The 26100-nt window shown below is 42.2% G+C and overlaps 1 protein-coding gene across 1 annotated transcript in view; it reads right to left on the reverse strand.

Moving 5' to 3' along the window:
• HIBCH (3-hydroxyisobutyryl-CoA hydrolase) overlaps positions 1–26100 on the reverse strand; it is a 671455-nt gene that overhangs the window by 152000 nt on the left and 493355 nt on the right. The window contains exon 11 of the mRNA XM_069225902.1: positions 18292–18373. Within this exon, the coding sequence (XP_069082003.1) occupies positions 18292–18373 (82 nt within the window). The remainder of the gene's footprint in view (positions 1–18291; positions 18374–26100) is intronic.

The raw sequence follows: 26100 nt of genomic DNA on the forward strand, positions 1-26100 counted from the left end.
AAATGCCCACTATCCAAAAGTAGCATTTTCAGACTGACAATTTAAAAACCAACTATACCAAAAGTTGTATTTTTTTTATTTTTTTTATTGTGAGTTCAGAGACATCAAACTCCATTTCTCTATCACTCCCAAAGGGAAACTGCACTTAAGAGTTATTTAAAGGCAGCCTCAATGTTAACCTATGAGAGAGAGATAGGCCTTGCATCAGTGAAAACCAATTTTGGTAGTATTTCACTGTTAGAACATGTCATACACATCAGTACATGTCCCACCTTTAACATACACTGCACTATGCCCATGGGGCAACCTTCGGGCCTACCATAGGGGTGCTTACATGTACATAAAGGGAAGGTTTAGGCCTGGCAAGTAGATACACTTGCCAGGTCGAATTGGCAGTGCAAGACTGCACACACAGACAATGCAGTGGCAGGTCCTGAGACATGTTTACAGGGCTACTCATGCTGGTGGCACATCCAGTGCTCTAGTCCCACTAGTAGCATTTGATTTACAGGCTCTGGGCACCTCTAGTGCACTTTACTAGGGATGCAGTAGTTAATCAAATATGCCAATCAGGGATAAACCAATAACCAATACAATTTACACAGAGAGCATATGTACCTTAGCACTGGTTAGCAATGGTGAAGTGCCCAGAGTCCAAAATCTAACAAAAACAGGTCAGAAAAAATAGGAGGAAGGATGCAAAAAGTCTGGGGATGACTCTGCAAAAAGGGCCAGGTCCAACACAGTGGCCCTACACTTTGGGCATGGTTAAGCACTTTAGGCATTGTTTCTAGGCCTTGCGCAATGCAGGACCTTTAGGCCTAGGACACATCTGGATTGAATGTGATCCAAGTTACATTATTAAAGCTGTGTGATATTTACCTAAATTCTAGGTCTGGTGTCTGATTGGCTAAGAGGAAAGTCAGATAGGGCAGTGGTTCCCATATTTGTAGAACTACAACACACTTTTTTTGAACAACAAACTTTTGTGACCCACCTACGCATTGTCATTTACAGACAGCACATTTACCTTTGAAATGGACACTAAGGCCCTGATTACGACCCTAGCTACTGTGGCTGCCTGACCACCACCAAAGCGCTGGTCCAACCAATTTGGCAGTGGTCTGACTGCCACATTATGACCGTGACAGTTGTGCCATGGTCGGACTGCCAGGACTGCCAGTTTCCCTCCACAGGAGAGATTGACAGTCCTAATCCTCCAGCTTTTACATGGCAGTAGCACTGCCATGTAAAGGGCTGGCAGAGATGGGGTGCAGAGGGCCCCATGGGGGCCTCTGCTCTGCCCATGCAATTGGCATGGGCAGTGCAGGAGCCCCCATGGCCAGCCCTGTCGCACTTTTCACTACCTGCTTTGCAGACAGTGAAACTTGCGACGTGCTGGTGCACCCTACACAACGCAGCATTGGCACGGCTCAATTATGAGCCATCGTCAATGTTGTGGCATGTTTTCTGCTGGGCCAGCTGTTGGAAATAACGTTTCCACCCGCTGACCCAGCAGAAAACTCCTAATGGGGCCTGCAGGAAGGCGGCCACACTGGCAGCAACCTGACCGTGGGACTTCGGCAGATGGAATACACTGTCTGCCAAAGTCAAAATGACCCCCTAAATTTGCACAGACATAACATTTTACTGATTAAATTATATAGCATACGTATGATTTGGTGAAATCGATTGCCTATAATTATTTGTCATTTGTGCATCACTATGTATCTTGATCTGTTTTGAGCATATTAAAATCTCTTTCTATCACACTTCAGAATTACTCAAAAGTGTTTATTTTTGATTTCCTAACTGCTGGATGCACACAGTTCTTTTATAGGTAATTAAATGTTGGTGTGTATTAAATAACAACATCCTACATTGTCACATAATTCTCTTTAAAAGCTCCTCTCACTCTGCAGTCAGAGAAAGAAAAGTAAACACCAATCCCCATGTTAATAGAAAAAAGCAGCCTGACATTTGACCTCGGTCTTTGAAGCATGGCTGTGTTTAGCAATAAACTTAAATTCTGTGTTTAACTGTCACAAGTTAAACACATAATTTAAAGGCATTTTTATTTATTGTTCTGCATTTTGTGCATCAGGTCAAGCCTGCCAAAATTTAGCCTGGATAAAGGCACAGACATAAAGGAAATATATGTTAAATTCAGTATTTTACATACAAATTCCACAAGTAATGCCTCATTTCCCGGGGCAAAGGAAGCTATTTACCACACACAGAAAATACCTCACTCCAGACGAATGGTATTCACTGCGTGTGTTAAATCCTTCACCTGTTAGCTCCCCACCTCGTATTTAGGGCCTTTGGAATGTAGAAGAAATATTGCAGAGGGGGCAATGTAATTCCACTAAAGACAACTCTCTTACTCATAAGAGAAATGCAATTAATGAGCTGTCCATTGAAAATGCATAGACCTAATAACCGACTTTGAACTTTCATTACGTATTCTAAACAAACCGGTAACTTCCTCAAATATTATAAAGGACAGATGTTTGCTGCTGGAACAATCCCAAAGCACTGTGCAATTATCAACTTCTAAACTGTTTTGATGCTCTCAATAGATCACGTTTGAAGAAGTTACTTAACCCCGTAAGTATAGAAGATGTCATCTCTATATGCTCGGCAGTACTCTAACAGTGCAGAGTTAGTAGATCTCACGTCCTTGCATGGAGGGCTCACGTCCTTGCCTGCAAGGCAGGGAAACCCACATCAGAATGCTTCCCTTTACAAGCTCCCACCTACTGCTGAGGAAGAGCTTACCCTAAAGCCCGAGTTTTTTTTTTTGGTTAATGACAATCAGCATGCATGGGGCACTGGCATTATCACAGTAAAAGCAAAAGTAAACTTGCAGCTCTTTCTGCATTCATTAAGTGCGGCGCTCATGGGCACAGCTCAGCCGCCATTAGCACTAAATACAATGGGAGAGGAATTGTTGCACAGGAGAGGGGGTAGTATTTTTTAACAGGACGTGTGACCCCAATGGAAAAGAAAATAGTTTAATGTCCCCTACACCTAGGGCCACATCAGTTTTTCTGCCCTCTAGGCTGGGCAGACTGGGGAGGTTTTCCCCCAGTATGCCATTCCCTCAACATGCCAGCCCTAAGGGCTGGAAGTCAGTGACACCAGAGAACATATATTTAAAATTAAAAAAAGAGGGAAAATGGAATTCGGTGGGAAACTGGCATGTTCTGGCATCAGGAGATCCCCTCTCCCCCACCCCGCCAATCTCTCTGTCCTACACAGTTTATTTGCCTGGCCCCCTTGTGGGGACGGCAAAAGGTGTACTAGATCACCAAGGTTAATTAATTTAAAAATGAGTACTTGAGAGGCAGGCATGTCCAGGTATCATGGCATAACCTGCTACCCCTTGGACCTGTAACATTCTTTATGTCCACTCTGGGGGGAGTAGATTAGATGTTTCCCTCCAATCTAGCCACCCAGAATGAAAGACAGCACACTAAACTACAAGGCAACACTTTAAAAAAAAAAAAGGAATGGTGTGGGGAGCCGACCTGTCCTGGAATCAGATCGCACCTTACTACCCCCATGGGCCCTTGAAATTAGTTCAGCCCCCATCTTCACATGGTTATGATTTTCAGCATTTAGTGTTCTAGGCACCCACACATGGGGTATTGTTTTTATCAGGAGAAGTGTAGGAACACAGAACAGTAAGATATGTGTTTATAATATATTGAATTGCAATCTTTTGGCTTCCAGTTGTAAGTCAGTGTGCACAAAATGCACATTTTGAAAAAAACATCCTGAGAATAATCTGGCTTTAGTAATAAGCTGTGGCTTAATTGATGACTCTGGGGATCATGGGCTTTTGAACAGCCAACAAATACTATACATCTCTGCAACCAGACAATGTATTACTTTCATAGATTTGCCTTTGGTGCAAAAACATACAAATAAAAACAGGTCACCTATTTCTCGTTTCAGGCTGAAGCATACCAGACAGTGCAGCTGCCTGGATACACAGACATATTTGGGACATGCAAGAAAGCTTACCTAGAAATGCGTTCCGCCCAGTGCTTACCTTTGGCATTGTGTTTTGTACCTCATATTTGTTTACTTTCTAATCACTGGCTTAATTTGTTTATGCCACCTAGCATGTCTTTCTCCCATCTCTCGCGGAGTTTACCCTATTTACCAACTCTCTTACTGGCTCTTTGTATTCTTCCAAAAGTGCCCGCTTTCTGGGACCGCTTTTTAGTTTTTCGTGGGCGCTCCATAAGAGTGCATGTTTTTCAGCTGTCTCCAGTATATGCTTGTTCTGGAAGCAGTAAGCATGCTGGGTTTTTGTCCTACCTCCAATCTTTCTTCATGACTGATTCTTCATAATATCTGCCACTGACAATTCATCAATCAAACATGCCTGTGAGGAACAATATTATGTCTACGATCTTGTTTATTTTATTCAGTGCTCTTTACCATTAGCATAAACTAAACAATAATCTACCCCAATTTCATGCCCAGCCCATAGGTGCCCGTAGTAGGTGAGTGGGGGGAGCTGAAACACCCCCAAAATAACCATGCTGGAGTTTGAAGTAAAATGAGCAATTAAGAGGCCTTTCCTTTTTTTTTTTATCTTGTCAAGTTTGGTGTGCATTCTAACCCAGAGGTCAAATGTCAGGCTCTGTCTTCTGCCAAATTGCTGTTTATTATTATTATTATTTTTTTAGAGGGAGCTTGGTGATTACCTTTCTTTCTCTGACTGAAAAGTGAGATGATTTAGGTAACAATCTTGCTAGGTACTGGAAATGTGAAAGGAAAGGCAGTGGGATGTAATTTTATTCTAGCACACAACATGTAAATGCCTGTAAATTAATTGTACAGCAGTTAGTAAGGCACAAATAAAGCACATTTTTTGTAGTTTGCAAGTGTGCTGGTATATGATCAAAACAAATCAACACACTTGATGATGCAGATTTCCAAGCCTTATTGTTTGTGTACAGTTTCGTTTTATCAGTAAAAAATGTATGTGTTAGCAAATTCAGTGGTCATTTTAATGTAAAATGTACTGTGTATAAAAGGCAACGCACCACCACACCATGCTTTAGTAATGTATTTGCAATAGTGTGCTCCAAAATGTACCAGCAGCTGCATACTAAATCCTTCCCAATCTTCTGTTGAATATATTTGCTACACAGTTTTTGTGTGACACGAAGCTTTTTCACAATCCCTGTGACTTCAGTGATGTAACAATAATGGCTCCATCCCCACCCTGAAATTATTCCAGCACCAATGGCATATACCATTTGCAGAATGTCAGTTGCGCATGAGCCCTTGGTGCACTTCTTTTCAACTATCCTGTTTCTACGGCGGTCTTAAAGAAAGCAATGTACTCAAATATCTGGTGCATGCTTCTTAGCTTTTACTTCAGTATTGACGTTAACAGGAAAGAGCTGAAAACGACTTAATCAATGAAGCATATAAAAAGATTACTGTATTATTTGTAATTCCCTTCCCAACAAAACAAAACAGATTTAATGATGATCCCCTGAAAACAGTGCAGGGACATATTCTGGGGACTTTTCACAAGAATCTAAAACTACACAGTGATGTAATCAAAAACAATAATTGAAGTCTGTATACAGACATTACACAGGACAATTAGAAGAACCACCCAATACATGCACTACTTACAGTGCATGTCTTAACAAAGTAGAAGGGGGTTATAACACTTTCTACCTTTGCTGAGCCTTTTTCTAAATAACCCTAATAGTTACAGGTAAAAGATCGATAATATAATAAGAATAAGGACTAAACTGACTGTGAAGCCGAAGATTCCCTGTCATTCCACTCCAATAACCAAGTAACTTCCTTTGCATGCATGACTCGCTAAATGTAGCAATAGCACGCTGTGAAGGCTTTCCCTAGGGTGTGATAGAGGGAGAGCGTCTCAGAAACAGCATAGCACAAGATTTTCAAATCTGTGTCTCTTCTAGAGACTAGGGCATAATCTACAGAGAAGTATGGAATAAAATCCTCAAAATAACCCGCAAATCCAAATTCAAACCATGTACATCCTTCACTCCAAATACACCCATTTTATATCCATCTGTCCCCCTAATCCCTACCCTGCTTGCATCAATGCAGCTCTCAGCAGCACCAAAAAGCATAGTTTTTGGCCACTGCAAAAATGTTGGAGAGTAACTATAGTGTACAGTATCACTAAAACATTGTCAGAGTCAACAGTTTCCAAAAGGGAGACCCATTTCCTCTGCCAGTGCTTCTTTGCTACAAACTTTCAATCTTTCACTGTTTTATTTCTATATATCTATTGCAACAATTAGCTTCTTTATGGAAAACCTTGGCAAACTACACAGGTGACCCCTTGCAGAATCCAGAAATGTAATTTGTTTTTTTCAGAAATATATAGATTTCAAGGTCCACAATGGGTTTTATCTCCTCTTCTCCAACAACCTGGAAGTAAGGACAAAATGCAAAAATAAGAAGTATTGACTACCACTTACAAAATTATGAAAAATGTTCTTTCTCCAATCTGCCTGTTTCTGAAAGCTGGGTAGAGGAGGTGATCTTTATCACAGCAAACCTTTTGTTTGTCATGTTTGAAAATAATATTCACTTTTTTGTACAGCACTTTTTATATTTTTTTGTAAAAATAAATAAATTGCACATTTTGGCTTTTTCCAAATTCTGGATGCCTTTGCAATCCCGGACATGTGGGTAAACACCCTCGGCTGGTCCGCTCACAACATCACCTCCTTCCCGCCAGCCAACAACTGCCTGATGTTGTAGTGTACTGTGCAATACACAGGGAGTATGACCCTAACAATATTTACAAACTTCAACCTTAGCCTAGCATCCCTGACTTAGAATACCTTTCCAGACCTACGAGTTTCATAAGGCTGCAGCCATTAGGGAGCCATTAGGCAATCAGGGTCTTAAAGAGCTACTATATAAACTACTCCATCTCACAAGGCACTAAGTTCCCAAGGCCCATCAATGACTACATAAAGGGGAGGGTGCTTGTGTCCCCCTTAGCCTTTCGTCCACTTGGCGCACAGGAGGGTGAAAGGGGAGTGGCGGCGCTGACTGGGCTCACACTGGAGGGGCAGGGGAGAGAATTAATTTGGAACAATGCAGTCACCCCACTATGACTTTAAATATCCACGACAAACAACCCTGGAGATGGGAGGGCAATTAGACCACACTGAGCATAGTTTCAGGATTATTACTATCAACACTGCTACCCAACCAAATGCAACTGCTACATCTAACACTAAAGAAATGAGATCCAGTAGGATAAAGCAACAGCCTGGACAGCAACGAGCAAATCAGAAGAAAGTCTCCAGAAAAATAAAAGCAAATAAATCAATGAATGTGACTGAGATAGGTGACAGGACAGAGGATGCCCAGGGGAGTCCTCTAATATCCTCCCTACTGACCTTTTTGGGAAACTGATCTACAGTGCAAAGTTTACCTTCCTAAAATAATCCTGGAGCTGTAATATACTCAATGCCAGGTACTTTAGTTGGACTCCCCAACCCACTGACACCTGACAAAACAGTTTCACAAGTAAAATACCCGGATTCCTCTGTGAGTAAGAAGTATGGAGAACTTCCTGATCAAGTAAGAAAAGTAAAAAGGAATACCACAGAAAAGGACCTGGATGTCATACTAGGTAGTACATCCATTAACACAAAATGTAATGGCAATGTATGCAGACATTCATGCGATAGACTGCTTCTTTGAACATAGAGATATGAAGGCTCCAGCGATAAAGGCGCCAACTTGTCCCCAAAAAGTATACCCCAGGTTAATCATCCGGATAAAGGGACAGAATCAACTCTGATAACCAGCATCCAGAACTATCTCACAATTTAGCCACACTCAAGCCCTAGACTCATCTTAAGTCTGCATGACCTACAGAAGTCCAAAAGTACCCTTAAGGAAGACCTGGCTGCCCTGCACAACTCCTGACTGAGATCTATTTCAGTTTCAAGCAATGCAGACCTCATATAGGCCATGGAAGTAAAAGTGATCAATCTGGTGCATACTGTACAAGAAAACACAAAGGAGCATAAAACAGCAAATGCAATCATACCCACAAGAGCCAATTCAGTGACACAAGATGGCAACTCTAAGCACCAAAACCTGTTTTAATGCCGTCAGAAACACCACAACAGCTCAGATAGAAAGCAACTGTCATGTGCCCCACTTATAGTGCCAGAGTACATATGAACTGTCCAGCAGGTACCACACCATGACAATGAAAATGTCTCCACAGTATAACGATCTAGGCCCGGTAGGCCTTTACAGTACACTGTTAAACACTTTACAAGTCTCAATTGCAGTGTTAAATATGCAGTTGGAGAAATTGGGCATTGAAATAAAACATATGGATTGAATGGCTTCACAAATCTCAAGAATAAATACAAAACTGGAAAAAAATGATGGATTTAATCATTAGAGTCCATTCTATTCACTCACTGTTACAATCAACTTGTGCAAGTGATCCCATCATTGACAAGTACATTGCCAATGATAATAGCAGGAATTATGGATATGAAAAAGCACATCCTGGTACATGAACCTTTCAAAAGTCATCAATTCGAGAAAATATTACACATGACCCTTCCAATAGTCATCAATTGCAAGAAAATATTAATCACCACCTGATTTGCGTAGCTGTGTCTCATGATTCTGCTCAGCTCGCTAAGTCTCCAAATGACGTGCCCGAACAACCAACAAGGCAAGAGTTCAGAACGGCAATTTTGCTAGACAATGAACAGTGACAACCTGACGTAGCATCCTGGAGTGAATGCAGTGCTGGCAAGCAAACAAAGGGACAGAAAAAGTGAGCCAGAAAGGCAAGGAATAACAATATACCAGCCCTAACAAAGATATCACACAGTAAAAATCCAATGTTTAGAATAAAACAAGGGTCAAGGGACATTGTCAATATCAACTACACACTTAACTTATAGTCCTATACAAGAGAACAAGCAGGTTGGCGAAGGGCGCGCTCTTACAGAGCGTGATATAAGTAACGCTCCAGAAGTTCAACTTCAGTCATCAGGAGCATCGATCTTTCAGGCCAAAGTGGAAACAAAGAAAGATGCCATCAAGGCACCAGCTAATGAAACTGCATGTAAAATGTCAGAGGCAGTACTTACATCTCCTAAAGCACAACGGAAATTGGCAAAACACAAATACAAAAGGAAGTAATCTAAAGCAGGCAACTAAGGAAAATATGGGGCCCTTGGCTAATACTAACAAGAATATAGCCATTACCAGGTTCGAAGACGGCCATTCCACAAATTCTGTAAATAAGGCGAAGAAGTTGCAGCAGTCCCAAAGACTTTTCCAGATTCTATCACTACCCACCCCCCAACCAGCTGCACTGGAAAAAGCTTATAGTTCTTGGGAAGTAATGATGCTTTCCAGTAGTCAAGAACTCAATATAAAACCTCTCCTGCTGGCCGGAATGCAAAACGACCTAGCACCAATTGATATGGAAGCCAGAGATTTAAGGATTAACATAATGTCAAATAGCTCCATGGCGCCAGTAGAGCAATAGGATCCTCAAAGATCTCATAAGAAAAATTCACTGGTAAATCCCTATAACTCCCAGGTACATAATGCTACGGTGGAGAAGGATACTACAACTTCACGAATACTTTTTATGCCCGAATATGACTCACAAGGTCCACATGATATCCTCAATAGAGGCAACATACCAAGGGCCTCATTGCGAGTCTGGTAGTATTAAGACTTGCAGTGGCGGCTGGACCGCTGCACTGTTGGCGGTCTGACCGCCACTACAGACAGTGCGTGTTCCGAGGGTGATGCTTTGCCATGGCACTGGCTTTGACTCCTTGAAGGGAACCAAGGCAAATGCCGTGGTACTGTTTCCGCTGCTCTGACTGCCAGAAACGTCGTAATACGATGTTTCTGCCAGTAAGCTCGATGTAAACATTGTAATACGACTGTAGGGGACGCCACCAGTATGACGGCAGCCTGCTCCCCGTGGCTTTGATGGTCTGCTAAGTCCGACTGCCAAGTCCTAATCAGGACCTAAAACCTTTCACTGAAATACCGGCCTTACATCACAAAGAATCCTCAGATTCCTCATCAGTGGAGTTTATCTCCAAAGATGATTACAAGTCGACTGCACAAACCTTAACCACATGGGATCGGAAGAGATTGTCCATCTTATTTTGAGCTTCAAAAAGCATTTTAAAGTATGGTGCATGATATTATTTAAAAAGGAAAAACAAAGTTATCCACAACCACTTCTGCCAAAACCATTGTTAAGAGGATGCTCAAGAATCGACCCAGTTTATTTGTTCCTGACGAGTGCTCGAGGTAGAAAGAAAAGCATGGACCAGCAAAATCTAAAACATGTTGGTTGATCGAATAGGACCACATAGAAACATGATGTTCCACTTAGTAAAGTATTCCCTGCTCTCCAATGAGTCGTGCCTTCACCAGTCTGCTTTGTCCACAAATATAACAGAAATAAATCTGAGGATGAGTATGAATCTAAAAACACAATATGATGAAATCTAAACATCTTTAATAAATCTGTATTTCTTAAAAATTAACAGAAAACTTGGCTTACAAAATTATACCACTCTTAACTGTTTGTTGCTTCTTAAATATGCATTATTTAAATAGCAATGTTTACCTTATAAGTATATGTAATTAAGATAAATAACAGATAAAGTACTCTAACTTTGAAGTCAAATGCTTGGACAATCATAAATGGATACAAGTTTTTCAAGCCTCAACCCTATCTGGAGTCAGGGTGGTCTAGCCATTACAAAAACGACATTATGCACTATCCCTTTGGCCTTCTACCATGTTATGGAAAAAGGCAGACTTTAAGAGCTGATGCAGATTGTGATCTTCCGGCCAGGAAACCACTGTCCATAATATCACCTGGATCTGCCCTGGCTTTCTTCAAGAAATAAGACAATTATTGAGACCACTTTTCAATCAACAAAACATTCGGAGTTGAAGAAAGGCTGCAATTGAAAGCCTAAGTGGCACAGACACCATTTTAAACCTCCTTTACACTACATTTTGTAGGCTTGTCGGGAAAAAACTATCTGCTGTTACAGTCCCAAAGTGACTAAAATTGCCACTACCTATTTAAGTCCGCTTTTGCGTTTTTTGTACTTTATGCTAGTAAGCACTTAGCTTAATATTCTCCTTTTGGTTGAAGGTCTGTTTAGGCATAATTTAAATGTACTTTTAAGTCTTCTTGTGTCTGAGCTGGTCTTTTAATGCCCTTCTTCTGCCAGCTGAATTTTAACCTCTGAACACACTTGCAGACACCGTATGTTGCATTCAGCACTAGCAGATCACTCCAAGCCAAACGTTGTACTGCATCGCCTCAATCGTTTCTATTGCATCTTTTGTCAGGTTGGATCCATCTAATTGGCTTTTAATGTGACACCTGCAGAGTTTAAACTGTATGGAACTTTGAAACATATTTGCACTCACTTACCTTACATGCTGCTTGTCTGATTCCCAGGACATTGCTAACTATGATATGGAAATGAGACAGATCGTTAATGCCACTAAGCGGCTGTCACAGGAGTGACAATATTCCATGCTGCGTATTTTTCATAATGGCCCATGATCTTACTGTAATGATCCCACAATGTGATTTTAACTGTGGATTTTAAAGAAGTTATTGTTGAAGACCTGCATGTTACGTGATGGAATTGAAAAGATGTTAGTCATAACACGATTTTAGGATTGTGGATGTGGATTGCAAAAGACTGACTGTTTGTCTTTATGTTATATGATGGAATTGTAAAGATTTTAATTAATTATACAATAAACATTTACTTCTATATCTAATTATAAAGAGCTTCCGAAATATAATGGACATTAAGGTGACCTAGATGCTTGCTGTTGACAATTGTGTTTACCAAGCAAGTTATGGCTTTGACCTCTCTCACATAGTCTTTTAGACAATTATCTCCTATGCGCCACGTGGCAAACACTGATTTATATGAAAGAGCCTTGTGAAGAGAGACTTGGGTTCTTTTCGAGGGGCAGACGAGCCTTTTATGAAACCAACAACTTTACTAGGCTGACCCGTCTCTCAAAAATGTTTGGGAAGTGTCCCTTTGATTATCCTAAGGCCGAGGTTACATGAAAATATTAATAAGATGATCTATCAGAAGCTCTTTCCCTGTAGCTCGAGTGAGGTTAAAGGTGCTTTAGCTCCGGTGAGGTTAAAGGAACTTTGGAGTATCCTACCCAATACTCAAAACAGTACCTCAACCTTCTTTTTAATGCCAAAGCTATTGATTGATTTCAGCACAAAAGCAACGCTCACAGTCTTCTACCAGCACTGACCACTCCCCCAATATTACAGCGAAGGGAAGACCTACAACGAATTAACACGTGGTTTGAGATCAAACAGATTTTTTTTTTTAGCTTTAACATGTACTAAATGATTGATAACTAGATATTTTATGATTGAGAACGTACATGCCCTTTGCTCTCGAATAAAATCTAGCCATTATTGGTGTTCATCTCAATCGTCTTTGCAACTGTAGCTTGTATTCTTGATTTCTTCATGTCTGCGGTCTGGTTTAATGGGCTGTATTTTCTGTATTAAGTGACAGTGAAAACCCACGGCTCCATATTTTAGTTAAAGAGGAAAAACAGCTGAATAAAGCTAATGAGCCTGAAATACTAGTCCAAAAGATGTATAAAATCCATCCCAATGATGCAATGTTCATTTGGGCTTCCGAGGCCATAGTGCTAGCACTTCAGTTTAAATAAACAAAATATTTGGAACTAATGGTAAATTGCCTTCATTTTGCGATGGTTTCCAATATGCATGGTTAGGTTTCCAAGAATGCAGAAATGTCACCACTCACCTGCTTATTTTCAGAGCATATCTAGGTTTAATCGATGTGCCCAATTGTCATCATTTTCCATCAGCATTCCATGCCATTATTACAGTGGGATGTCCCCAAAAGGATTTCAAACTTCGCTTGCAACAGGAGGGCCCTTAATTTTCAATCCCACATTGTTAGGTTTCGACCTATCTCTGCCCAGAATACTGCACTAAAATGTTGCTCCATAGGTACTTTCACCTTACAATGAACCCACTTTTTTCGGTGCCTTCGCCATGTTGAAGTCAGGCTTTGATGTACCTGCGTTCTTTAACCCCATTCCTTTTATCGACATTGCTCCCCTTGTATTCTAGGGGAGAGCAAAGAATGGCAAGGTGACGTTAAAGAAGGCAACTGAATGAGAACAGTAGTGAACTGAAGTCTAAAATTGTAGCCTTGGACACTGGATGTTGAAGATCAACTAGATAGGTAATGACTGCGGTGTTTGAAAATAACTTGCACTAATCACCAACTGTGTACATTACAAGGACTGGACGCAGTGCCTTGTCCTGTTCCCGGCTGCAAATGTAGGCCTCTTTTTTACATAAACAAAAGTTGTGCATTAAATTCGTCTGGCAGCAACCATTCTCTTTGAACGGGTAACTACTTCACCGAAGAAGCCTGCAGCATCATCGGCTGCTATACAAACCAGACCCTGCGCCTAACCACAGGCTGCACATGGCCATAGACTGTGTGCTGCCAGGGGTAGCGCGCTCATGTTTACTGTAAACTGTAACCTGTAATAATGAACATGAACTGGTAATTACCTTACATCACTCACGGCAGTCTATGACATCACTAAAACATCTGAAATTACATCATTGATGACAAGACTATGCATGGGGCGCAAGTTACAGTTACTTGACAGCCAAGCTTTAGTTACTTAAGATGACCCAAACTGGTGAATTATAGTAGTTTTGTTTGTTTAAAACGGTATGTTTCAACTGACATTTTCACATAACTATAAAGTCCTTTTAACATTTGGTTTGTGGTGAATTTAAGGTTGCATGCAATAGTATGAAAACAGGAAACAGTAAATTATGGGAAATATTTCACTGCAAAATATGGGTATCGTCACCATAAAAAGAGCCCCTGAAATACTATGTAAATATAACTAGTATCAGGATTATCTGAATTATGCAGCAATGGAGGACCAAATGAGGCATTTTCTACATTATACAGAAAAAAAGCCAAAGACAAATTATACAGCACATTCTGTGGCAGTATTATTGCCATCAACACATTTTTTTGTGAAATCTTCATACTTTATGCAAGTGTTTTGCCGGAAGTGGCAAATCCATAAAGATTTGGCAAATGTCGCAGCCGCATAAATAAAGATGTCTCCCCCACTGGCAATTATTTTAGCAAAAATGTATTTCACGAAAGGTAAGTAAAACTTAAACCTTCTAAATGAGTGTCCATTGTCATCTGCATTTTGAAGAAACCTGTTTTTTTCAAACTATTCCAAAAAAAAATGAAATATAAACCATATATAAAGGAGCCCAAGATGTCGGCAGTGTGAGGCACACTCATAGCTGCTCCGGGGCCAGTGAACCACAAGCAAACATGACCCACCTGTAAGGTTTATTTCCTGCCTGGAAGAAGGACGCGTACTGCAAGGACCACCTCCTACTCCCCCCGAGCGCCCTATGATGAAGGGAAAACGTGGAGCTGACAGAGAAAAGAAAATAGCTCAGTGTATAAAGCAAGCAGATGAGCGAGACGTGGTTAGTAAGTGGGAGCCTGTCCTGCAAGCAGGGCGACAGGCAGGGGCTTTGGTGATTGTGCAGAGGCTGCTCTAGGCCATGGGGACTCTGGAGCAGGTAGTCAGGCCTCTCCTCCACTGATGACACTTGGGGAGGCCGGCAGCAACCAAGTGGTGTATCAATCCATTGCAGTGCTCATAACAGCATAGGCCTCCTTGTGTAGAAAGCGCACAAGGAAGAGGTGAGTCTAGAAAGAAAGATCATAGCTGGATGAAAGAGGAAGGAAGGACAAACAACGGTGTCCACAAGGCGAGACCACAGCATATCAAGGCAGACAAGAAGATAAGAGGGCTGCACAAAAACCTCAGCAGAGACGGCCTAAAAAACGTGAACAATCTAACTAAATATGACTTAAATGCCTGCTTGTTGGAAAGGGGATCAGACCCAGTAAAAAACAATAACTTATGCTATAACGAGACTGAGAGCACAGGTTGCTAAATATATTTATGAGCTTAAAACTGAACCACAAAACTTGGACAAGAGACTTGAACAAGCCGAACCATAGCTATAATCTACAGCAAACGTGAACCCGCTGGTCACTACTGCCATATGCCATCTTGAGAACCAAACAAAGATGCTGATGGCGAAATGTGAGGATGTCGAAAATGGGTCTTGGTCAAACAATGAAAGTATTAGAAACATGAACATAAGAACATAGTGAGATAAACAATGGTGTGTTGGAACTGTTTGAGGGTGTTTTCAATGAAGGCTCGAACTTTCAAGTCAGAATAGAGCACACATATATGGTGGGTAGGGAAACAGGTGACTAACAAGAAGTTCCTGAGAGACACTGTACTAAAGTTTTCAAGTTACTTCCTGAAGGAAAGTACTGTTACACAACTGGGCCAAAAGACGATACACCACAGTGACACTGAAATCTCCCTGTTCCAAGACCTCTCAGTGGTGACCCTGCTGTGATCAGACTACAAGAAGGTGACAAAAAAGCTCAACAAACAACAAAAAAGATACAGATGGCTAAACAGATGGACAGCAATTTAACTGGAAGGACGCAGTGGAAACCATCAGGTCCAAATAAAGAGAAATCGTTCCTGGGAATCCAGCGCTATGGCGAAGAAGGCTCGGAGTTGGAAGAATCATAATTAACAGGACAAGATCACAGGAAATCAACAAGGGTTTTGTCTACCTCATACAGCCTAAATGGCAAATTAATGAAGGGGCAAATAAAAGAAGCAGGGTGGAATCAAGACTTGGCTATGGTAATGTGAATGGGGTCTGCATATAACCTTAGAATTACAAGGTAAATATTAGATTGATAGACAACCAAAACTAAGAACAAATCTAAGAACAGGGCGGGTAAGGAGCACACTAAGAGAATAATATAACTAATTTGTTCACTACTGTAAGTAGCTATTCATTCAACAGAAGTAGGTGCCAGAATTGTTATCACGTGTCATGTGGACCCATCAATAGGTCTACCAAGAACAGAGGCTGGGTACAGGAGAGGCTAAATTAAAGGATTTTTTAGTTCATATCAGGTAGCTCAATAATAAAATTAACAAGCTTGCTAAATGGTTAAACTGGCATGTGGAAAACAACAAACACGCACATAGGCAACACACAAAACTTCAAATAATTTCTTTGAATGTAAGTGGATTAAACTCTACCATGAAAGCTGAGTTCTAGAGCTATATTAGGTAACAAAATCCTGGTATAATTTTCAAGCAAGAGACCCACACACTATAGTGTGGTCAATTCAGAATGAAATATAGAGGCTACCCAGTCCAGTCATGGGCTTTATAGAAAACAAAGGCGGCAGGAGTGGCCAGATATTGTACACAAAATATGGACTTCACAACATTTGAAATTCATCATGATCAAGAGGGAAGGTATCAAAGGGTCCTCATAGAAGTTTATAGTACAAGCCTGAATACATACCACAAAATCTTTAAGAAAATACTGACAGATTGGATGGTGAGGGTGGGAAAACATGTCATAATGGGAAGACACCTATGTATTAACTTGGATCAAACTTTAGACAGAAATGCTGAATACTCACAGTATGCAACTGCTAAATTCAAGAGAATAAAATGTCAATTTAAAGCACAAGGGTTATACAATGCATGGAGATACCTACACTGGGGGAAGGGGCCACAACTCTTACTTGAGAACTCACCAATTTGTTTATATCAACAACTTTGTTACTTAAACTCCAAATTGCAAGAATGATGGGGGCACAATATTTAACCAGGTGCGCCTGGAGTGAGTGTCCATAAGTAAAATAGACAGGAAATACCAGAAATCCACATCAAGAGACCTGGTGAATACAGAGGATCTAATATAGGGGATGAAGAAAAATGACCCACAAAGCACCTCCGTGAACAACAAGAGGGATGCACTTAAAGGCAGAGTCGGGCATGGGATCTAGCCTATGGCAGTAAAAATACATTTTTAAATGTGGCCCAATAACACAGGTGATTTAGAACAATTTTACTAATAAACACATATTTCCACATTTAAGATTACAGTGCAGATGACAAATTCAAGTTTACCACAGTACAGCAAACGTGAAATGAGAAAATACTTTTTAATGCCTCACAGATTGCAATTGACAACTACCATAGACAGGGAAACAGCTCTCCCATTAGTCATGATATCTTCCGTGTGTGATTTTATCTTGCTGCACAGTGTAACCCCCTTAAACAAACATATGAAAAACAATGCCATGGCATAAACAATATATGTGGATGCACCAAGTATAATGTGCGATTTATTACCACTGTTGAAGGAGGGCTGGCATGATGAATCACTTAATGCTTCACCTGACTATACCCCAGACTATGCAAGGGCTCAGAATTCATGATCACAAAATGAAGTGAGACACTAATCCCATTCACATCGCCTTCAGCGGACTGCTCCAAACCGAAAGGATGCTATCAACAACCTACAAGCGGATCTTTGCCCCATCCTGATTTCAGGTATAAAACAGTTGTTCTGATATTCTTCATGGACTATGTAGCTCTACGTACAGGAAATTATTTTGCTCTGCAGAATGTCCGAAATTACTTTTTCATATATTTCTATTAAACAGACTTTTACAGAGACAGTAGGGACAGACTCAGCGAAAGATGGTGCAAATGCATTTTCTTTACGTTTCCTTGTCTAATTATTACTGTGCTAAATCATAAAGAAGGTTGAACAAATCAGTACATCAAGGATCGTTCACTGTGTTTCTTTTACAGATGACACAGGCTGGTATTGTTTGGAATGTGTTTTGGGCAATGTGCAGCTGCTGCTTACATCTGTGAAGACACAAACTTGAAAATTGACCAAGTTGGGGCTCCTTCTATTTATCACATAATATATGTTTTTGACTAAAGAAAATAATAAAACAATGAATACTTATAAAAATGCGTGGTGTATGTTTCTATAAAGAGTAGTGATGGCAACATTTGAGATGGCAGTGCTGCACCGATGCTGCTGTCAGGTGTTCTAATGGATCTTGTGTAGAAACACTTTATTCAGGACCTAAGGTGACACGAGTTCTGTAGGTTTTAACCATTTCCAAAATCCGTACAAAACGCTGTGTTACCATATTCCTATACACCCCATACACAACTACCGGGTTTCTAAAAAAAAGAACTACTCACCTCAAGCTGCTGCAATGCAAAAGAAGAACCATCCTGCTTAAGGTTGTCAAAAATCTCCTCAATGCTGTTGGCTGAAAACAGGCTGCAGAACAATAACAAAACAAAGATGTGTGTAAAAGAAGCGTTTTCTACCAACACTGTATGTGAAAGGAAAAAATACAATGGAAATTGAAACATTTGCCAAGGAGCTATGTTTGTTCAAACCTCCAAAACGCTGTTTTGGGATTCACTTGAAACATCATGCTTAATGGAGCTCGACTATTTTACCTCCAGAAAAGAGAATTGTAACCTTGACAACTGGCAACACAAAGTGTGAATGTTCAGACACAGTAGAGGGCCCATCCTCAGAATTACCGCATTGCCCTGGCCCACTGTAAACAGTATTTGGTTTTACGTGCTTGGTGGTCACTCAGAGTGCCATCTAAAGTTGGGGACTCAACTTGTGAAAAAAATAGAATTAAAATTATTTAGAATGAAAGAAAAAAATTGCATTGCTGACTGCATGTTGAAACCTAGGGTGCCAGTTGCTGGCACCTTGTCTAGGATCACCCCTAATTCTACTACTTCGAAACAAATAATTAAACTTCAAAGGCAAGCATTCATAACAAGCACTGGCAAAGCCAACAGGTATCACCTAAGCAAGAGCTATTGACTCTGCCAATGTGTTTTAGCCATGTTCTACACTAGTGTGGCTTCTGTTCAGCATAGCTAAAAGTTAGTGGCGTAGAGGGGAGTGGTGTGGAGTATTGCAGAGTGGAATGGCGGAGTAGAGAAGAGTGGCAGAGAGTGTTGTGTACTGGAGTGGCATAGTGTGGAGCCACGTAGAGTGGCATACACTGGAGTGGCATAGAGTAAAGTGGACTGGTGTAGAGTGCACTGGCATAGAGTGTTGCAGAGTATAGTGGTGTACAATGCCTCATCTTAGAATGCAGTGGCGTAGACTGGAGTGGTGCATAGTTTAGTGCAGTGGCGCAGAGCAGAGTGGAGCAGAGCGCAATGGCGTAGAGTGCAGTTGTGTAGAGTAAAGTGGCAAAGAGTAGTGCAGAGTGGAGTTGCGTAGAGTTGAGTGATGCAGAGGGGAGCAGAGTAGAGTCGAGTGGCATAGAGTGCAGTGGCACAGAGTGGTGCAGAGTAGAGAAGCACAGACTGTTAACAGAGCAGAGTTTAGTGCCGTAGAGTGCAGTGGCATTGAGTGGAGCAGCATATAGTGGAGTAGTGCAGCGTAGGGTGGTGTAGAGTTCAGTGGCAGAGAATGCAGTGTTGCAGAGTGGAGTGTCAGAGTGCAGTGGTGTTGACTGGAGTAGAGTGGCATAGAGAGCAGTTGCATAGAGTACAGTGATGGAGAGTAGAGTGCAGTGACCGAGTGCAGTTGTGTAGAGTGCACTGGCGTAGAGTGCAGTGCTTAAGAGTAGAGTGGCGTAGAGTACAGTGGCATAGAGTGGAGTGGTGCAGACTGGAATAGAGTGGTGTAGAGTAGATTGTTTCTAGGTAGAGTGAAGTGGAGAAGAGTGGAGAGTGCTGGGTAGAGTGTCTGTTTTATAGAGTGCCATTTAGTGTAAATGCATTGAGTACAATTTTGTAGAATGCAGAAGCATAAAGTGCAGTGGTGCAGAGCGGATTAGAGTGGTGTAGAGTGACTGGCGTACAGTGCAGGGGCAGAGAGTTGAGTGTTACAGAGTAAAGTGCTTTCGGGGAGAGTGTATTGGCACAGGTTGAAGCAGCGTAGAGTGCAGTGTTGCAGAGTGGTGTTGTGCAGAGTAGGTTGGTGTATCCTAGACTGAAGTGGTGTAAAGCGCAGCGGTGAAGAGTGCAGTGGTGTAGAGTAGAGTTGGGAAACATAATTGGCATAGAGTAGAGTTGAGGGTAGAGTAGACAAGCGTTGGTGAGGTGGCCTAGAGTGCAGTGGTGTAGAGTGGACCAGGCAGAGTGCAGTGACGTGGAGTGGTGTAAAGTGGAGTGGTGCAAAGTAGAGTGCAGTGGTGCAGAGTAAAGTGGTGTAGTGTTGAGAGGGGAATTCCTAGAGTGGCAGCACACTGACATTAGAGGGAACACATTTTCTATTGAAATGACGATTACATTTGCACAGATATACAGTTTTAATAATAAAACCATACAGTGAACAGACAAAAATGCGTGGAAATTGCATCACCAAGTGTAATGATTTGTTTTGATCATATTAAAGTACTTGTTTCCAACACATGTCAGTAATAACAAAAAATGTGCTTCATTTGTGTTGATAAATTCTGATATTTTCTGAAATATTTATACGGTTCATTTAAATGTTGTTGTGTGCTAGAAAAAAAAAAACTGTCCTATCCCCAGTATCCAGGAGGATTGTCACATAAATCCTCTCACTTTAAAGTCAGAGAAAGAAAAGTAAACAAGCACCCACAGAAGACAGTGCCTGACATTTGACCTCAGTCTCTGAATGCACAGCAAATGTGACGAAATAAGAACATGATTTATGGCCCTGCTTACAGAAAGGATGAACTCAGAAGAATACCGTAAAGGTGGTTTGGGCTAGGGAAGCTACAAACTCAAGTTGGACAGCCTAACACTAATAAAACAAGCAAATGGAAAGCAAGAAAATGTGAGTTACAAACCACAAAGCCAATGGCAAGCAATGGGTAGAATGCATTCCTAGGTCAGCTTTCTGAATGTCCCCAATATGTCTTTAGCAAACCTGACAGCTTTGCTGTCTGGTAGGCATCGGCCTAAAAAGTGCTACTTGTCAGAAAATGAGTGACACCGACAAAAAATTACATGAGACCAGAGTCTCACAGACATCCAGAAGAAGTCTCTAAGCTGTTCATAGAAGCAACCGCAACACTCAACTAGTTTAGATTGATTTAGATGATTTGAGCTAAAGGCCGAGTTTCTTGCCTTCTGATGTTTTTATCCCGGTTTTGGGAGTTGTATTTGTGAGTTGTATTTATATAGCGCCGTCTACTCCTGACATATCGTTGAAGCGCTCACTTTCTGGTGAGTAGCATGCTACTCCGGAACCCAGATTACAGGTTAATAGCAGATAAATAATAAGTGCTTTCTTTTATTCTTTCATATTCTTCTTTTTATGCTTCTCTGCTTTTCCTTTCTTCTTCTTCTTTTCTGTTAAAATCTTGTGTTGCAGGGCAATATACACAATCTCCCTGTGGCTCAAATTGTAAATATATTTAGTGGAAACAAAATCTGCTGATTTGTACTAACCCAATCACATCTTTGAATGACTCCCTAATTTCACTATTATAGTTTCAATCGAACACAGCAACATACAGATCTATGCAAAGCTTAATTTGAGCCTCTGGCTGCAGATGGAGCCCACCAACACTCAGTTTTGGGAACCAGCACTTTTTTTCTTCATCAGACTTCGACCCAGAGCAAGAGTGGTAGAAACGCAAAAGGAAGAAGAGAAAGATTGAAATCAAATCAAATCAAATCAAATCATTAACATTTATAAAGCGCGCTACTCACCAGTGCGGGTCTCAAGGCGCTAGGGGAAAAAGGGGGGGTTATCGCCGCGCGAACAGCCAGGTCTTTAGGAGTCTCCGGAAAGCGGAGTGGTCCTGGATGGTCCAGAGGCTGGTGGGGAGGGAGTTCCAGGTCTTGGCCGCCAGGAAGGAGAAAGATCTCCCACCCGCCGTGGAGCGGCGGATGCGAGGGACAGCAGCGAGTGCGAGGCCAGAGGAGCGGAGGAGGCGGGTGGGGACGTAGAAGCTGAGGCGTCTGTTGAGGTATTCCGGTCCCTTGTCGTGGAGGGCTTTGTGTGCGTGGGTGAGAAGTCGGAAGGTGATCCTTTTGCTGACTGGGAGCCAGTGCAGGTGTCTCAGGTGTGCGGAGATGTGGCTGCTGCGGGGTATGTCGAGGATGAGGCGGGCCGAGGCGTTTTGAATGCGTTGCAGGCGATTTTGGAGTTTGGCTGTGGTCCCGGCGTATAGGGTGTTGCCGTAGTCCAGGCGGCTTGTGACGAGGGCGTGGGTCACGGTTTTTCTGGTGTCGGCGGGGATCCAGCGGAAGATCTTGCGGAGCATGCGGTGGGTGAGGAAGCAGGCGGAGGACACAGCGTTGACTTGCTTGGTCATGGTGAGAAGAGGGTCCAAGATGAAGCCGAGGTTGCGGGTGTGGTCTGTGGGGGTCGGTGCGGTGCCGAGGGCCGTGGGCCACCAGGAGTCGTCCCAGGCGGACGGGGTGTTGCCGAGGATGAGGACTTCCGTTTTTTCAGAGTTCAGCTTTAGGCGGCTGAGCCTCATCCAATCTGCGACGTCCTTCATACCCTCTTGTAGGTTGGTCTTGGCGCTGGCGGGGTCCTTGGTGAGGGAGAGTATAAGTTGGGTGTCGTCGGCATAGGAGGTGATGATGATGTCGTGCTTGCGTACGATGTTGGCGAGGGGGCTCATGTAGACATTGAAGAGTGTCGGGCTGAGTGATGAGCCTTGGGGTACGCCGCAGATGATCTCGGTGGGTTCTGAGCGAAACGGAGGGAGGTAAACTCTTTGGGAACGGTTTGAGAGGAAGGAGGCGATCCAGTCCAGGGCCTGGCCTTGGATTCCGGTGGAGCGGAGGCGGGTGATTAGGGTGCGGTGACAGACGGTGTCAAAGGCAGCCGAGAGGTCGAGCAGAATGAGGGCGACTGTTTCACCGTTGTCCATCAGGGTTCTGATGTCGTCAGTGACTGAGATGAGGGCGGTTTCAGTGCTGTGGTTGGTTCGGAATCTGGTTTGTGAGGGGTCGAGCAGGTTGTTGTCTTCCAGGAAGGTGGTCAGCTGTTTGTTGACGGTCTTCTCTATTACTTTGGCTGGGAAAGGCAGAAGAGAGATGGGGCGGAAGTTTTTCAGGTCGCTCGGGTCAGCCGTAGGTTTCTTTAGTAGGGCGTTGACTTCGGCGTGTTTCCAGCATTCGGGGAAGGTAGCAGAAGAAAAAGAAGAGTTGATGACGGTCTGGAGGTGCGGGGCGATGATGTCGTCGGCTTTGTTAAAGATGAAGTGCGGGCAGGGGTCCGAAGGGGCGCCGGAGTGGATAGAGTTCATGATGGATTTGGTTTCTTCCGTGTTGATGTGGGACCAGTTGTTGAGGGTGATGGCCGTGGATGCCGGTTCGGTGGTGTTTGGTTGGGTCTGGTGTCCGAAGCTGTCGTGGAGGTCGCTAATCTTGCGATGGAAGAAAGTGGCGAGGGATTCGCACAGATCCTGTGAGGGCGTGACGGCGTTGGCGCTGGGGTTGGAGAACTCCTTGACGATGCTGAAGAGTTCTCTGCTGTTGTGTCTGTTTTTGTCTAGTCTGTCGGTAAAAAAGTTCCTTTTGGCGGCGCGGATCAGGTGGTGGTGTTCGCGGGTAGCGTTCTTGAGGGCGGTCATGTTGTCAGCGGTGCGGTCCTTGCGCCAGGCTTTCTCAAGGGCGCGACAAGTTTTCTTTGATTCTTTGAGGGTGTCAGAGAACCAGAGAGGTTTTTTGGTGTTGGTCTGTCGATGCGTGCGTTTGAGGGGAGCAAGGATGTCTGCGCAGTTGGAGATCCAGTTTGTGAGGTTGAGGGCTGCGTCAAAATGCACAGACAAAGAAAGAAAGTCTGGATTTGAGATAAAGGTGCTGGTAAAGTCTAGAGAGGAATGAAAGAGGCAAGAGGTGGAAACAAGGTAAAGCACTTTTGGTATTTCTCTCCCTCAACATTCTAAAGTGCTGGCCGAGGACCTCTGGACAAAACTTTGGCTCTTGGCACCTATTCTTTTACAAAATAAGCAATGGTTCTATGCACAGCTCTTCATAATGTTCATACTGCAAAAAATGTTCTATGAGAAACGCATCACTAAACCATGGAGCTAGATTTGTACTAAATTTACAATTTGAAATAAATGAAATAAAAATTGCCCTGTGTGCTGTCTCTTCAGCAATAACGCTAACCCAGAGTGTCAAAGTAAGAGCATTCCACAGAATCCCCACAAAATATTTCCCTAAACTGTTTACACTTGGCTCTTTATCGCTGGGTTGTTTATTTGTGCCAGCTCACTATGTACTTCTTTCGTATCTCCGTACATGAACACAGACCTTTGTCCCTTAGAGTATGAGTCAAAATGGTTGGTAGTGTGAAGTCCACAGACTTGCACTGCAAAGAAAATATTTCCTCTTTGACGTGAAGTCTGAGTGCTTGCACAGTAGATCAAATATGAACACATTATATCTCACGAGTAATTTAAAAAAATGCAATCAGTATTATGAAAGTTCATGGGGCCACGAGGTGGGACCCCCACCTATGAGCCCTGTGAAATTGGAGGTGAGAATGATAGTTTGGTGTTTATTTATACTGTTACCACTCGTATATACAAGTGTTGTGACAACAACTGCTGTACTATTGTGACCCTGGAAGCATAAGAAGTGGAACATTTTTCCTAAAGACATTGCTTCTGGTCTTGGTTGTGCGTTGGCGTTTACTTAAAGGAATTATTTTCTTTTGTACTGAATTGTTTGAATTTTACATGAAAACAATCCTCGTTTTCATATGAGTCGTTTGAAGTCTATTAAGAGTACCTTTTTGATGGAAGCTTTTCCCACATTCAACACACTGGTAGGGTCTTTCACCTGTATGTATTTGTTGATGTTTGATAGGAAATTCCTTAGATTGAAGTTTTTACTACCTACAAAGTAGCAGTAGGGCTTCACTACCATTTGTATATTTTGGTGTCTGCCAAGAACTTCCTTTTGATTAAAACTCTCCCACATACCGTGCACTAAGGTCTCTCGCCTGTATGTATTCTCTTATGTTGCTGAAGTTTTGACAGTGCAGAAAAGCTTTTATCAAACCCACTGCACAACTATCTTCCTTTTATTGTGGGTATGCTCTGTGCTTGAGTAAACCTGACACTCTGATGACAGGCTTGTTTACTTTCAAGAAAGGTGCATGAGATACATGTTTGAAGTGTGTCTAATTCACAGAACAGTGATCTTCCTTTCAGCACTCTCATATTCTCGGTCTTATTCACGTACCAGAACATTCATCTTCCGAGCACCCTCACATCCCTTGTCTGCATGGGATTCCAGCTCATAGGGTGCTCTCTGACACAAACTGGAATCCACTGGTTGACTGCAAATGTTTTGTACAATTTTCTCTACTCTGTAACTCACAAAAGGCGTTCTCTCATAACTGCTCTGGAGTATGCTTCCTTTGTCGTTTCCCATCACAGATCAACACTATTGGCTCACTGTAGCATTTTACATAGTTTCTAATATAGCTTTTTCTGTCCATTCTTTCACAACATATCTTGTCAATGGTAATGATTTTCATTTCTTACGAAGAGTGCATAGCTCTCAAATCCTGGCCTTTCTCGTGTTTGATAGTAAATAATACATCAGGACCAACAGGTGGGTGAGAAATGAACCAGGGATTGGTAGTGTCTGCTCTCCTCCACAATCCTCTGATTTTTGGACATGCATCTCTTCTGCTCCCCCATGAATTGTACAGCCTCTTTGTTGAACGACATACTTTTTTTTAACACTTTTATTTTATTGGCATTTCAGAAAGTACATTTTAGTTATATCATGTATTTTCCAACCATTACATAACTGCTGTTGATACAAGCATATATATTTCCCATGTCTCGACACACGTATAACATAGAACGCACCCCACCAAGCATATTACATTATATATCATGTGTATCAGGTGTTTGTTAGATATGGTTTTTCAGGTTGGCATATTGGTTTCTATGGTCAGATAAGGGCCGGGATGAGTTTGACCCGACAGGAGAGTATATTAAGTCTTGTGGCAGCATTCAAATTATTCTTGTCCGGTGTACAGAATTAAACAAACTTGAAAATTAAGAA

Source organism: Pleurodeles waltl, chromosome 3_1, assembly GCF_031143425.1.
Source record: "Pleurodeles waltl isolate 20211129_DDA chromosome 3_1, aPleWal1.hap1.20221129, whole genome shotgun sequence".
Lineage (NCBI taxonomy): Eukaryota > Metazoa > Chordata > Amphibia > Caudata > Salamandridae > Pleurodeles > Pleurodeles waltl.